The sequence below is a fragment of the Lutra lutra genome, chromosome 7 (assembly GCF_902655055.1).
Source record: "Lutra lutra chromosome 7, mLutLut1.2, whole genome shotgun sequence".
Lineage (NCBI taxonomy): Eukaryota > Metazoa > Chordata > Mammalia > Carnivora > Mustelidae > Lutra > Lutra lutra.
The window spans coordinates 105,145,901-105,161,824 of record NC_062284.1 but is presented as its reverse complement, the minus strand read 5'-3'; the positions used below and the strand labels follow the sequence as shown (position 1 = coordinate 105,161,824).

Here is a 15,924-nt window from a genome sequence, read left to right as displayed (position 1 = left end):
TGAGGGAGGAGGGGTGACATCTTCATGCAGTGCTGAGGAAATTAATGCTTGATAGTAGATGGAGTTGTAGGTCCAGAAATAATCTAAATAAACAACTGTTAAGAATGATATTTTATTTGGGAGAAGGGAGCCAGAAGAAATATAAGAGCTGTAGGAGGGAGCTGGGGGAGTAGGGGTTGGTGATGGCACCGGGAAGAACAGAGAGTGGTTGAATCTTAAGCAGGCTCTACACACAGAGCAGAGCCCGACACTGGGCTGGATCTCACCACCCTGAGACCATGACCTGAGTCGAAATCAAGAGTTGGATACTTAACTGACTGAGCTACACAGGTGCCCTGCCAACCTCTTCTTTAGAATACAAGTCCAGAACTTGTGCTTGACAAATATACGGGTTACCCAAGTAAGAATGGAGCCCCTCTGGCATACATAAGCCGCAGGGTAAAGGGTGCTCTGGTTCCATCACACAAGGTTGAGACCATGACCAGAAAGAATAAGCACGACCAGTTTACAAGCACAAGATAGTGCTATTATTGGTGTTCTTTTGAATTTTACCAAGTGCATGCTTGGCAGGGAAAAAAGGGTCCCACTGCCATACATGTTTCTAAAGGGGGAGTCCCCTCTCTCTATAAAGAGAATGTTTTGCCTGAACAACTTCCAAATAGATGTCTTCCTTCTAGGTTCTATCTGTTCTGTGCATCCTGCCCTCTCCTGCCAATTTTGCCTTCAAGAGACTCTGCTTCCAACTCATCATCCCTCTCTTTCACTCTCAACAACTAAAAGGGCAAAATCCCCCACTTTCCTTTGTTGGAAGCTGTTCTAGGCTCTCTTCCTATCCAAACCCTGCCCTGTGCTAGCGTCTGCTGGAATCTAGCATCCTCTGCTAAGTATTCCCTAACTGCCCAGGCTGAAATTAAGCTCGTCACTCTCTGAACAATAACTGTCCTTATTTTCTGCACCACAGAACTATTTCCTTTATCATATAGAAAGAGTTCAACAACGTTGATAGGCTGAAATGGGAAGGGCAACAAATTATACTGGAAAGAATATGGGCTTTGGAACTGGACCTGCCTTGACTTTCGAAAATCCTTATTTGGGCTGTTGGAGATCCACTTTCTTCATCTATAAAATGGGGATAGTAAAATCCACCCCACCATATTATGTTGTCAGGAAATCATGTATGTAAAGCTCTTGGCACATGATAGGTGTTAAATAAGTGCTAGACATTTTTATTTTTACATTGTAAAAATAGGGAGCAGTGACATACTTTTTAGTTTTAAAGTTATTTACTGGTAGAGAAAATAAATCACATTCAGATAGAATAAATTAGTACTGTTTTAGGGACAAGATGCATATAGCAGAAATAGACCAATTATTAGTCCTTTCTTCTAATTACAGGTTTTAGGTGAATAAAAATAAATTAGGTTTTAAAAGATTTTTTTAAAAGATTATTTATTTATTTATTTGACAGAGAGACAGATCACAAATAGGCAGAGAGGCAGGCAGAGAGAGAGAGAGGGAAGCGGTCTCTCTGCTCAGCAGAGAGCCCAATGCGGGACTCGATCCCAGGACCCTGGGATCATGACCTGAGCCGAAGGCAGAGGCTTTAACCCAGTGAGCCAACCGGGTGCCCCAGGTTTTAAAAGAATTTTAAAAAGGTCACTTTAGTATGCATGTGTAGGTACCCATATATTTCAGATTTACATCTTGAAAATCTAGCTTTTAGTTAATGGACATTTGATTAGCATTTGCAATAACATAATTAGCAAGTCTTAAAAATTTTTTGATACAAAAATTGCAGATAATAATATAATCAACAAGTTTATTTTATTTTTATTTTATGTTTTTGATGTAGTGTTCAGTGATTTGTTGTTTGTGTTTAATACCCAGTGCTCCATTCAATACATGCCTTCCTTAATACCCATCACCATGTCAACCCATGCTCCCACCCCCTCCCCTCTGAAACCCTCAGTTAGTTTCTCATTGTCCATAGTCTCTCATGGTTCACCTCCCTCTCTGACTCCTCCCCCCCTTCGTTTTTCCCTTTCTTCTCCTATGTCCTCCATGCTATTCTTTATGTTCCACATATAAGTGAAACCATATGATAATTGTCTTTCTCTGCTTGACTTGTTTTACTTAGCATAATCCCTCCAGTTCCATCCATGTTGATACAAATGGTGGGTATTCATCATTTCTGATGGCTGAGTAATATTCCATTGTATATATGAACCACATCTTTTTTGTCCATTCATCTGTTGAAGGGCAGCTTGGCTCCTTCCACAGTTTGACTATTGTGGACAAGGAGGCAATTGTGAACAGGGAGGTGCATGTGCCCCTTCTTTTCACTACATCTGTATCTTTGGGGTAAATATCTAGTAGTGCAATTGCTGGGTCCTAGGGTAGCTCTATTTTTAACTTTTTGAGGAATCTCCATACTGTTTTCCAAAGTGGCTGCACCAACTTGCATTCCTACCAACACTGTAAGAGGGTTCCTCTTTATCCACATCTCCAAAATTTGTTGTTTCTGCCTTGTCAGTTTTTGCCATTCTAACTTGTTTAAGGTGGTATCACATAGGCAAGGGAAACAAAAGTGAAAATGAACTTTGGGGACCTCATGAAGATAAAAAGCTTCTGCACAGCAAAGAAAGAAAACAAAGAACTTCTCAATCTCAACACACAAAAAACAAAGGATCAAGTCAAAAAATGGGCAGAAGACATGAACAGACACTTCTCCAAAGAAGACATATGAATGGCTAACAGACACATGAAAAAATGTTCAACATCATTAGCCATCAGGGAAATTAAAATCAAAGCAGCCAGTTTATTTTAAAAGAGATTTCTCTATGAAATGAATCAAGAGTGTTCAGAGGTGCCTGTGTAACTCAGCCTGTTAAGCATCTGCCTTCCCCTCAGCTCATGATCTCAGTGTGTTGGAATAGAGCCCTGAGTCGGGCTCCCTGCTTGGTGGGAAATCTGCTTCTCCCTCGCCCTCTCCTTCTGCCCTTCCCCCTGCTTGTGCTCTCTTTCTCTCTCTCATACAAATAAATAAAATCTTTTTTTAAAAAAGTGTTCAGAGCTACAGAGAGTGAATAGTATGTGATAAGTAAAGAGTGCTGTTCTGGGAGGGTTTGGGCTTTAAAGGAAAAATGAAATAAGATGAAACCAGAGAGGGAGACAAACCATAAGAGACTCTTAATCTCAGGAAGCAAACTGAGGATTGCTGGAGGGGAAAGGGGTGAGAGGGATGGGGGACTGGGTGATGGACATTGGGGAGGGTATGTGCTATGGTGAGAAAATAAATTTAAAAAAAAAAATAAGGTGGTACAGATTGAAACAGAAAGTTGATATAGTGCTTGTGAAAACATCCACCATGTCGACCCCTTTCAATAATTCTAGGACTAAGTGTTTACCTAATAAGTGAGTAACTTAATTGCAAATTCTATATGAACTTCAATGAAAACCCAACCGATATGACAGTAAATACTCCCTCACTACAAGGAATATTTGCTGCCATTGTAATCTGATGAAATATGAAATATAGCTTTTCATATATCTTTTGTTGAATTGCTGATACTCTATCTGTTTTTACAAGACAAAATGTCAAAGTGATAATTGTGGCTTCCAACCAACTCCACATGAAAATTCAGGATTACATTTCTGTATTTGATGTTTCTTCAGTGATTATAAATATCTTCACAGAAAAGATCATGGATATTTAAAAGAAACACACTTATAAAACATTATTTGAAAATAGTCAAGGTTAGTTTTATGCATAAACTATAATTTTCAAAAGATTGGTTGGAAGAATAATCAAAGAAGAATCATCAATCAAAGAAGCTTAAAGCTAAAAGATCATGTGTTCTAGCCTCTGATTTTGTGATCGTAATATTATTATTGTAGAAACATGATAGATCAGATGCCTTTGCCTTTCCAGATTCTCTTTCTACCTGCCCCATAACCTCTCTCTACTTGTCCTTCTTTGTGGCGGACTGCAGAAACAGACTCTCTTGTCCTCTGACTTCGGCTTCCTGATCAATGGGGATTCCCTAAGAGATATCAAAGAAAAGGAGTATTTTCAGGCAGCCCTAGGTGGATGCTTACTTATTGAAAAGTTGTAATTCTTATCAGGCAAGCCCCTCCTTCCAGATTTTTCTAATCACTCCCTCTCCTTGTACTTTCAGGCCTAAGTATAGTAAGAACCATTGCTACACCTGGGTACTGCCCTCCCTTCTGTGGTATGACAGGTAGTAGTTCTCAAATTTTTAACTTGCATTAGAATCACCTGGAGGGCTCCTTAAACCATAGGTTACTCCCACAGCAGTGTCTAATTTAATAGGTCTGCGGTGGCTGCATTTCTAATGAACTCCCAGGTGATGCTTCAGTGGCCAGCTTAGGGAACCATATGACCCAGTAGCCCTGTGCCTTGACCACCTTTTATTTATTTTTATTTTTTCAGTGTTCCAAGATTCATTGTTTATGGACTACACACAGTGCTCCATGCAATATATGCCATCCTTTACACCCACCACCAGGCTCACCCATCCCCCCACACCCCCCAAAACCCTCAGTTTGTTTCTGAGAGTCCAAGTTCTCTCATGCTTCATCTCCCCATCCGATTTCCCCCAATTCACTTTTCCTTTCCTTCTCCTAATGTCCTCCATGTTATTCCTTACGTTCCACAAGTAAGTGAAACCATATGATAATTGACTCTCTCTGCTTAACTTACTTCACTCAGCATAATCTCCTCCAGTCCCCACCATGTTGATACAAAAGTTGGGTATTCATCCTTTCTGATGGCTGGGTAATATTCCATTGTATATATGGACCATGTCTTCTTTACCCACTCGTCTGTTGAAGGGCATCTTGGCTCTTTCCACAGTTTGGCGATTGTGGCCATTGTAGCTATGAACACTGGGGTACATATGGCCCTTCTTTTGACCACCTTTTAAATAAAGTATCCTAATTTGAATTTGCTCTTTCTCACTTCTGGAGACTTAACTAATATAAATGGCTATAAAAAATTAGTTAAAAATAGAGTTTGTTTTATGGTTAAACATGATTTGCAGGTGATTGAAAAAGATGTGAGATATATATACACAATGAAATATTACTCAGCCATCAAAAAGAATGAAATCTTGCCATTTACAATGATGTGGATGAACTAGAGAGTATTATGCTAAGCAAAATAATTCAGAGAAAGACAAATACCATATGATTTCACTCATATGTGGAATTTAAGAAATAAAACAGATGAACATAAGGGGAGGGAAGGAAAAATAAAATAAGAAGAAAACAGAGAGTGAGGCAAACCATAAGAGACTCTTAATTATTGTAAACAAACTGAGGATTGCTGGAGGGAGGTAGGTGGTAGGATGGGGTAACTGGGTGATGGGCATTAGGGAAGGCCCTTGAAGTAAGGAGCATTGGGTGTTCTATGCAACTGATGACTCACTGAATTCTACCTCTAAAACTAATAATACACTATATGTTAATTAAATTGAATTTAAATTTTTAAAAATTTAAAAATCTTTAAATCAATGGAGAGAAAGCTGTAGGGATTTAGGAAACCATTTTGTTCAATCATTAAATTTCAGAGTCTAAAGAATACAAAGAGAGGTCCGGTGATTTCCTTGAGAGAATGTAGCCAGTTGGTATCTTGCCTTTCATGGAAGTCTGTCCAGGATAGTAAGCTGCCTCTGGTCATACAGCTCCTACCCCTCCAACCCCACTTCCCTTGCCATCCTGTCACCTCCTATCCCCTGGATTGTGTCATTGCCTTCTGTATTCTCATTATCTCTGCCTTTAGGTTTGGGCACCAGAGCTACCTGTGATATTTCAAGTAAGTAGGCTCATAGCTTGGGGCAAGCGAGGATTAAGATCTTCAGCTCACTGTTCAGTATAATGCTCAGTAGAACCAAATGTGTCATTGACCTTTTGTGTTCATGAGAGATTAAGAGTCAATGGCAGGGCTCTTCTTAGAATGATATCTTCTTAGAAAGATGTCTATTATCTTCCAAGTCATCTTGCTCTTGGCTCACACAGAACCTCTTACCTACTATCCAAAGAACTTTTCCTAGTTACTCTTTATTGCTTGGCGTTTCAAGTTGTTGTCTGAGAACCCTACACTTTATACTCTGGTTAGGCGGTTGTTTTACTCAGCCTCTATAGTTCTTCCCCGTTTTGCTTGGACGTTTCTAAGTGGATGCCCTAGGCCCTGTCTGCCCAGCCCCACCCACCCTCTCCCAGTGTTGTCACAGTGTTCTCTGTCCACAGAAGTTGGATCAGGTGCCAGTATAAGACACAACAAGTTTCTGCCTCAAGATTTTTGACTCTGGGAAACTGGACTTCTCCTGGAGGCTAAGGCTGTAAGACTGGAAACCTGGGAGCTTCAAACAACCAAATTTTCTGCAGAGAAAGGCCAACAGCAGCCAAGTGAGAAGACAGGCAGCTTGCACCTGCAGTGGAAGATGGGGGATGGTTTGCCTACACCACTCCCCAGTCCTAGGTGTTCCTGAGGCTTAGGGACATTCCTGGCTGTCCTGTCCCTTGGTTGCTAAGCTCCTAAAAACTCTCCATTTTTGCTTAAACTGGGTCGAGTTTGGATTTCTTTTATGACGTCAGACGTTCTAACCGATAAAGTACCACTAATAGTCATTTTTGTTTACGCATTTATTTTTTGTTATAATACTCTGCATTTATTGAGTACGTTCTGTGGACCATTTCATCTGAGAACCACTCCTCAAAGGATTTTCAAGCCTTGTTTGTGCTCAGAATTCAGCATCTTAGAGTTGTTCATCTTACCATTGTCTCACAGCACATTCTTTACCCCTCTGAGTATTTGCTCTTATGGTTGCCTCTGACTCTATTGCTTATTCCTCACTGTAGAACTCTGCCCAGCAAAGTCCTGCTCATCATTCAAAGCCAACTTTGATGTCTTCCCTGCTCCAGGCAGAATGAATCACTCCCTTTCTTCTTGCTCTCCAATTCACATTAAATTATGGTTAATTGCTTACATGTCTGACTCCAATACTATGTTGAGAGCTCCATGCAGGCATGGATTGTGTGTCCTTGATTTGTCTTAACTCCTGTTCTGAACACAATACCTGCCTAGAATGGGTGCTTAATAACTACTTGTTGAGGTAAATCGATTTGGGTAACATGCAGAGCCTAACCAGTGCAAATGAAGAAACTATATTCTTGTGCCTGGAAAATATGAAGAATGGCACCAAGATGGCCCCACTCCTAGGGCTGGCTCAGGTGAATAGTTGTCTTTACAAGGGGCGGGGAGATGATCTGGTGTGACTAATGAGAGGCTTCCAACCTATCACTTCTAATTCAGTTTACTCTCAATACCTATTAAAGTCTGAACACTGTTCACTAACTGAATTTGCAATGCCCAGGCACTCACTGTGGCATAGAAAATAGAAAATAGACATGATTTATTTATGATCCTTGACTGCATCCCAGGTGACGTTCTGAATATTATTTTTGTCAGAGTGGCTTTATAGTAATTGAAGGGTACACAACCATGCAGCATGGGGCACTGTTTTTTTTTTCCAGGTTTGGAGATGACTATTTCATGGCCCAAGCTCTGAACATGGCCTCTGGGCTTGGCTCTGAAGTTTAAAGATTGCCTTTTTAGGACAATGATTTAAATGTCTCCAGTGGCTCGCCTGCTCTCAGATCTCTTCCATAAATCAACCAGTGTGAGGCAAATGGCTGCAGGAAATGGGTGTTGAGCCTTATTGCATATGGACCAGGTGGTACAGAAGCCAGTGAAAATGAGGAAACAAGAGAAATCACTGTTTGGCTTACAAATCCAACACTCCCAGCTGCGCGTGATTTACCAACTTCTTAGTAACTATGGCCCATATTTTATCTCAATTCTTTTTTTTTAAATTTTTTAATTTATTTTCAACATAACAGTATTCATTGTTTTTGCACCACACCCAGTGCTCCATGCAATCCGTGCCCTCTCTAATACCCACCACCTGGTTCCCCCAACCTCCCACCCCCCGCCCCTTCAAAACCCTCAGATTGTTTTTCAGAGTCCGTAATCTCTCATGGTTCACCTCCCTTTCCAATTTCCCTCAGCTCCCTTCTCCTCTCTAACTCCCCTTGTCCTCCATGCTATTTGTTATGATCCACAAATAAGTGAAACCATATGATAATTGACTCTCTCTGCTTGACTTATCTCAATTCTTGCTCAACTAACTTCCCACCCTATTTTTGGATTTCCTCCTTTCCACCTATAATTGTTAAATGATCACAAAATGAAACCTGATATTCACGTAAGAAAACAAGAGGAGGCACAACTCGTGTAAAATAAATTATGAAAAATACTTGAAAGATAAATTAAAATGACTCTTGAAGTATCTGAACGTTAGCCCCTCTTGAAGAGCATAAATAAATGAGAGTTCACTGAGTTTTAGACATTCTTCTCCTTGAATTAGAAATATTTAATTAGAAACACAGTTGCGAAGCACAGTTGCGAGCACAGTAAACATCTTGGATATGTAAAATAAGAACCTTATGTATTTTTGACACTTTTTTAAAAAAGATTTTATTTTTTATTTGACAGAGAGAGAGATATCACAAGTAGGCAGAGAGACAAGCAGAGGGAGAGGGGGAAGCAGGTTCCCTGAGCAGAGAGCCTGATGTGGGGCTCGATCCCAGGACCCTGAGATCATGACCTGAGCCGAAGGCAGAAGCTTGACCCACTGAGCCACCCAGGTGCTCCTATTTTTGACACTTTTATGGCAACAGTATTAACTTAACATTAATTTGAGCATAATAATCAATATGTAATTCTTCTGTTGCTTATTTGAGTAGCCATACATTTTTTATTCTTTTGAATCCAAGATTAGATAATACATCTCAATAAGGCCACTTTAAGACATTTAATAGTAGATGGTACGGCTAACTCTATTTTTATAAACCTCTTTTTGTTTTCCCCAAGACTGAGAAAAAAAGAAAAGAAAACAAGATACCCTTTGTCATAGATAGGGAGGGCCAGACAGCAGAACTAGCACTCACAGCCAAGTTACTGTGCTTGTTGGAGATCATGGTTCAGGAACTCAGGCTTTCTTTTTCTGAATGTCCCTGCTTCTTGAGGTTCTGATTTGAATACTTCAAGTGATGAGTCACATAGTACGTGACATGATTATTCAAAATCAAACTAAAACCAAGATGCAATTGCTATTTCAAGATTTTGCTCTTCATTTGCTGGTTTCTACCATCTCACAAGCACCACACCAAGAAAGAACCTTCATGACCAGTGAGGAGGATAGCTTCTGTTCTTCTGCTTATATTCATGGAAATAGAGAAACTCTTAACTTTCAAGGAAAAATAAATGTACTCTGTGAACAAACATAGGCAGCTAAGGAGACACAATGGCTGAATGTAATGTGGTGTCCCGAGTGGGGTCCCAGGACAGGAAAAGGCCATTAGTGACAAAGCTAGGGAAATCCAAATGAGGTTTGGAGTGTGATAAAGAGTAATCGCCAATGTTAATCTCTTAATTTTGACAAATGCACGAGGGGGGTGGATGCAAGATGTTACCATTAGAGGAAACTAGCTAAAGAGCATATGGGAACTCCCTGAACTATCTTTTCAATTTTTCTGTAAATGTAAAATTATTTCAAAATTAAAAGTTTACTGAGAGAGAGAGAGGACAAAGCCAAGCAGCCTCTGCAGGTGGAGGGAGTAAAAGGATTCACACAGGAGAAAGTGAAGCATTGGGGCAGTGAGTGAAGACTATTGTCAAATGAGCTCAGACAGTAAACGTTCAAAATAAGTATAGGTGCATGCGATTTAACAGCAAAGACTGCATGAACCAATCAGGATTTGATCATAGTGTTTAAAGATTTGGGTAGATTCAGAATGTTCCAGGTGGAGGCACAACCCAGTTAAAGACTTAAGAGTTGTCAGTAGTGAGAGGAAGGTGTCAGAACACAGCCAGAACCAGCCTAGTTGGAATGGAGTGCTCAGGTCTGAGCAAGGCCAGCTGTGTCATTACGAGGCCCAGTGCAAAGTGAAAATGCAGAGTCCCTTTTTCAAAAAGCAGAAAATGGCTTTTTCCTTTGTTATGCTCTCTCTCTTTCTCTTTCTCCTTCTCTGTCTCTCTCTCCTCTTAACCATAGTATTTTTTATTTGCTATTTAACATCTGTTCCCTTGGACACAGAGATACTTGCTGGGTGAGAGCAAGCCCCCACAGATGCTGGGGCTCTCACTCTGAGATCCCAAAACTCCCCCCACCTGTATCCAGGTCCCTGTAGGATTGCTAAACAAAGACATGGGAGTGGTGGCTGAAAAGCCACCCCAGGAGGTGGGGAGGCAACTGGAGGCAAGACCACACCTGAGCAGAGGCTCTGAGCCCAAGCCCCCTGTTTGTGCTCCATTATCCCTTAGGAAATTACTTATAAAAAACAAGTTAAAAGATAAAAGAAATCTACACATTCAATGCAATCCCTATCAAAATACCATCAACATTTTTCACAGAGCTGCAACAAGCAATCCTAAAATTTGTATGGAACCAGAAAAGACCCCGAATAGCCAGGGGAATGTTGAAAAAGAAAGCCAAAATAGGGGGCATCACAATGCCTGATTTCAAGCAGTATTGCAAAGCTGTAATCATCAGGACATCATGTCCAGGTACTGGCCCCAAAACAGACACATAGATCAATGGAACAGAATAGAGACTCCGGGGCTCCTGGGTGGCTCAGTGGGTTGAGCCTCTGCCTTCATCTCAGGTCATGATCTCAGGGTCCTGGGATCAAGCCCCTCATCGGGCTCTCTGCTCAGCGGGGAGCCTGCTTCCCTCTGCCTGCCTCTCTGCCTATTTGTGATCTCTCGTTCTCTGTCAAATCAATAAATAAAATCTTAAAAAAAAATAGAGACCCCAGAAAGGGACCTTCAACAATATGGTCAACTAATCTTCAACAAAGCAGGAAAGAATATCCAATTGATAAAAGACTGTCTCTTCAATTAATGGTGCTGGGAAAATCGGACAGCCATGTGCAGAAGAATGAAACTGGACCATTCTCTTACACCATACAAAAAGATAAAATCAAAATGGATGAAAGACCTAAATGTGAGACAGGAACCCATTAAAATCCTAAAGAAGAACACAGCCAGTAACCTCTTTGACCTCAGCCACAGCAACTTCTTGCAAGACACGTCTCTAAAGGCCAGGGAAACAAAAGCAAAAATGAACTTTGGAACTTCATCAAGATAAAAAACTTCTGCACAGCAAAGGAAACAGTCAACAAAACTAAAAGGCAACCTAGGAATGGGAGAAGATATTTGCAAATGACATAGCGGATAAAGGGCTGATTCCAAGATCTGTAAAGAACTTATCAAATTCAACACCCAAAAAACAAATAATCTGACCAAGTAATGGGCAGAAGACACGAACAGACACTTCTCCAAAGAAGACATACAAATGGCCAACAGACATAGGAAAAAAAATGCTCCACATAATTTGTCATCAGGGAAATACAAATCAAAACCACAATGAGAGAGCAGCAGTTAGAATGGCTAAAATTAATAAGACAGGAAACAACAAATGTTGGAAAGGCTGTGGAGAAGGGGGAACACTTTTACACTGTTGGTGGGAATGCAAGCTGGTGCAGCCACTCTGGAAAACAGTATGGAGGTTCCTCAAGAAGTTAAAAATAGAGCTACCCTACAATCCAGCAATCGTACTACTGGGTATTTGCCCCAAAAATACAGATGTAGTGAAAAGAAGGACCACATGCACCCCGATGTTCCTAGCAGCAATGTCCACAACAGCCAAACTGTGGAAGAAGCCAAGATGTCCTTCAACAGATGAATGGATACAGAAAATGTGGTTCATATATACTGTGGAATATTACTTCAGCCGTCAAGAAAGGATGAACACCCACCATTTGCATCAACATGGATGGAACTGGAGGGTACTATGCTAAGTGAAATAAGTCAATCATAGAAAGACAATTATCATATGGTTTTACTCATATGTGGAATATAAGAAATAGCTCAGAGGATCATAGGGGAAGGGAGAGAAAATTGAATGGGAAGAAATCGGAGAGGGAGACAAACCATTAGAGACTCTTGACTCTAGGAAACAAACTGAGGGTTGCAGAAAAGGAGGTGGTGGGGGATAGGGTAACTGGGTGTTGGGCATTAAGGAGGGCATGTGATGTGAGAGCACTGGGTGTTATATGCAACTAATGAATCATCGAACACTACATCAAACACTAATGAGGTACTCTATAGGTTGGCTGATTGAATTAAATTAAAAAAAAAAAAAGAAAGATAAAAGAACTTCCACATGGCAAATATACACAGTTGGGAGGGAGGTGTGTGAGGTCCTTCTGAGCCCTGGGTGACTGCATGTCCAAAGGCCCATGAAGCCGACCCACCCTGGGCGAGGATGCATGGAAGACTAATCAGGATCAGGAGGGGCTTGGCCTATGGAGGATCCTGAAGGCTGGGTTTTCCTCTGGGAGTGGATAGAGGCCAGAGGTGATTGAGGAGACACAAACAAATTGGATTTTTCTGACCAATCCAATGGAAAAATATAGAGTGGACTTCACAGGAAACACCATGGGCAGTTTCATGGATTAAGAATTTAACAGTCAATCTTAGGAGGAAAAGGGAAAAAGCAACTGTGACAGAACCGTTTCCTTCCCTTGAGGTTAACTATTTGACTGCATTAGCAGTTCTAATTCAGAGCAGATGTATCCACCCAAACACCATTTTGTAAAGTTGGTTTTTGGTTGACAGATTTATCTAAAAGGACCCTTTATCTTAGGGACACAGACCTTGCCAGTATAGAATTTTCTTTTTAAGAGCCCCTCTTATAAAATTACAATTGAGCTCAATGAATGTCCCTGATATCAGGACTGTGACTCCTGCTGCCATGTATTTTACTGCCAAGGCATTTAAAATCTGTTTCCGGTTTGGGGGCATCTGGGTGGCTCGGTCGGTGAAGCCTCTGCCTTTAGCTCAGGTCATGATCCCAGGGTCCTGAGATTGGTCTCCCTGCTGAGTGGGAACTCTGCTTATCCTTCCCCCTTGTCCCTCACCCTTGTTTGTTCTCTCTCTCTTTTTAAAAAAAAAAATTTTTTTTTTTCCTTAAATCTGTTTCCAGTTTTTCCTCTGGGAAGTCCTCAAACCGGTATGAACTCTTTCTTCCCAGGTACCTCCAGATCATCAGTAACTCGATGTAAACCAGGAGCCAACTGCCCCAGTTCCCACAGTGGTATCAGCAGACAACTGTCCCCTCTTTCTGTCACTGAAGATTCTTCTGCTCCTATTCTTGAACTTCAGAGCCGAGGATCCTCTGGAGTTTGCGGACATAGAGTCGAAAGGCCAAACAGATCAGGTACCCTGGGGACCTCCTCTTAAATAACAGTACATCTAGGTAACCTTCTAACCAGCCATGAAAGATGGTACCATTGGCCCAGAACACAGATATGTTACATGGACTCTCAGGAGTGGGAGTGGGAAGGTTTATCAAGTGGAAGAAGGAAGAAGGGAAATGTATAGATAGGATCTATTAGTGGTGTACAGTATAGCAGAGAAACTGAATACTAGAGACAGTTGTTGAAGGGCTTAACACATGATTAAACAGTGACATCCAATTAAGTTTATAAGGTGACTAGTTTTCTCATCTTGAAGATGTCAAACTGCTGCATCTTTGATCTCAACCCTGGGATGCAGTAATAGCGCACTCCCTCTCTGAGATTAAAAACAGCAGTAAAATCACAGACTCTGTTTTTGTGCTTGTCACAACTGGCATTCCTTGGAACCCTTCTAGTTTTCCTAGTTTTACGTCTTTTTCAGGACACTGCACTGCCTCCCTGATCAGCATTTACTGGTCAATCAAGACCTCTAGCCTTTCCTCACATCCGCTTGACCAAGTTACTCAGATTACTAGAATTGCTAGATAAATCTGATAGCAGATCCAGGGATTTCCTGGCAAATTTATCATTTTCCGATGTAGCTGAGTCCACTAGGCTGCTGCCCATTCTGTCCTTCTTGGCGGTGGACATCTCATTGCCTTCCACAGAGAATGTGCTCAAGTTCCCAGTTCACTCACTTCCTCTTGTCATGTGATTGCCCTTCCACTTCTGAAAAGAGTGAAAACAATCAACAATCCTATGCCAACAGATGCTTTCCTCTGTGCCGCGATGTCTCTGTTCTTTTGTTTGCCAATTACCATATTTTGGGGCCACCTTTAACATGCGTGTTTCTACCTTTCCAATGTCAATTCCTTTTGCCACATCCATGATCACCTCCTCTCCATCTCTGCCACCTGCATTTTCAGTGTCCTTCCACTCATTCCTTCGGTTTGGTCAATAACATATTAAATATCTTACATTCTTAAAAACAATAACAAAGCAGCAAAAACAATAAAAGACTCCATCCAAAATAAATGGGTAGTTGAAAATAAAACAGAACTTTGAGAAAAGAATGGAATTCAGGGTGCTTAGTATGGATGGGGAACAGTCAACAAAGATATACAAGAAATAGAAAAGCCTCTTCTAGGGCTCTCCTAATTTGAGAAGAGGTTGGTTTTATATATATATATATATATATATATATATATATATATATATATATATATATACATACATAAATATATATGTATATATATATATGAAAAGATTTTTCAAAAAGTGACAGTATTTTAAAACAGTATCTCAGCAGCTACTGACCCCAAGGCTGAGGTTCTTTTTAAAAATGAAGAAAATGACATCTTAAGTCTTCAGAAAGTTTTAATTGGCTTTAATAAGTTGCAGTTATATTCCTATTATCCCAGTTATCTGCAGGATAGAATGTTCCAGTTAATTAAATATACTGGTTAATAAAGACTTGCTCTATCTATCATAGGCAGACTACAAATTTTAAAATCTATACCATTAAAGATCACACAGGACATAATTTACTTTGTGCGATGATTCACAAGGCACTTGGGGGGTATTCCAGGGCACTGAAGAAAAAAGAGAAAAGGAGAATGATCTGAAGAGCAACTCACCGTGCTTTCATGAATGTGATGTACTTAACCTCAAAACGAATCCCACGAGACAGGTGTTATTACTGACAGATAAAGAAGCTAAGACTGGAATCAAACATGAGCTCAGGGCCATACAATGGTTGCACTCAGGTTTCCAAATTCCAGTGGCCTCTGCCATTAATGACTCTAACCAAGTTTCATGGTAATGGATGGAATTCCTGGTATATCAGTTTTAATGGTCTATACAAAACCATACATCTAAGCGGGACTGCAGAGAATTTAAAACCACCAGAAAAATAAAAGAGCTCTGAAGACCCAGTCTTTCTATGATATTGATAGATGGTAAAATTAAAGAATTGGCAACAATTAAATCTAGCTAGCAGAAGAATGGGTCGATGCTATGGGGGGATCTAGGTGACTACTGGTGGCATCAAGAGCACTGTCCATGGTACGATGGTGGCACCAAGCAGTCTTTGAAGAAAGCGACAGCAAAGGCAGGTATCAATTTAATGGGATACTGATAACCTTTGTAGAATCATTCCTCCTTGGTGAGATGGTCCCCGAGAATAATGTAATCTGAAGAGTCCACCTTTCTCTTAGGCATCCCTCCTCTTCAGCCTCATGCCAGGCTACCATTCCTGATAGGAAACAGAATTTTTTCTCCAGACCATTTCTGAAATTTCCAGGGGTTGAATGAAGAGCTCAAGCCTGAAACCTAGACAGAATGAGTATTCAGAATAAAAGGATTTGGACCCTAGAGTCATACCAATGTAGGTTCAACCTTGGACAACTTTTAACACAAGTCTGTTCCTTCATCTGTAAAATGGGAGTGATAATACCTACTTTACTGAGTAGGTTAACGTTTGCTTCCCAGACTCCCAAGACAAGAGTCTCTTATTCCACCCTCTCACTCATTTTATAT

The 15,924-nt window shown here is 40.7% G+C and overlaps 1 protein-coding gene across 6 annotated transcripts in view; it reads left to right on the top strand.

The window, feature by feature from the left end:
• SLC35F4 (solute carrier family 35 member F4) overlaps positions 1-15,924 on the top strand; it is a 232,213-nt gene that overhangs the window by 191,769 nt on the left and 24,520 nt on the right. For all 6 annotated transcript variants that reach the window (XM_047739087.1, XM_047739088.1, XM_047739092.1 and 3 more), the window contains one exon: positions 13,182-13,367. In XM_047739087.1, coding sequence (XP_047595043.1) covers positions 13,182-13,367 — 186 coding nt within the window. The remainder of the gene's footprint in view (positions 1-13,181; positions 13,368-15,924) is intronic.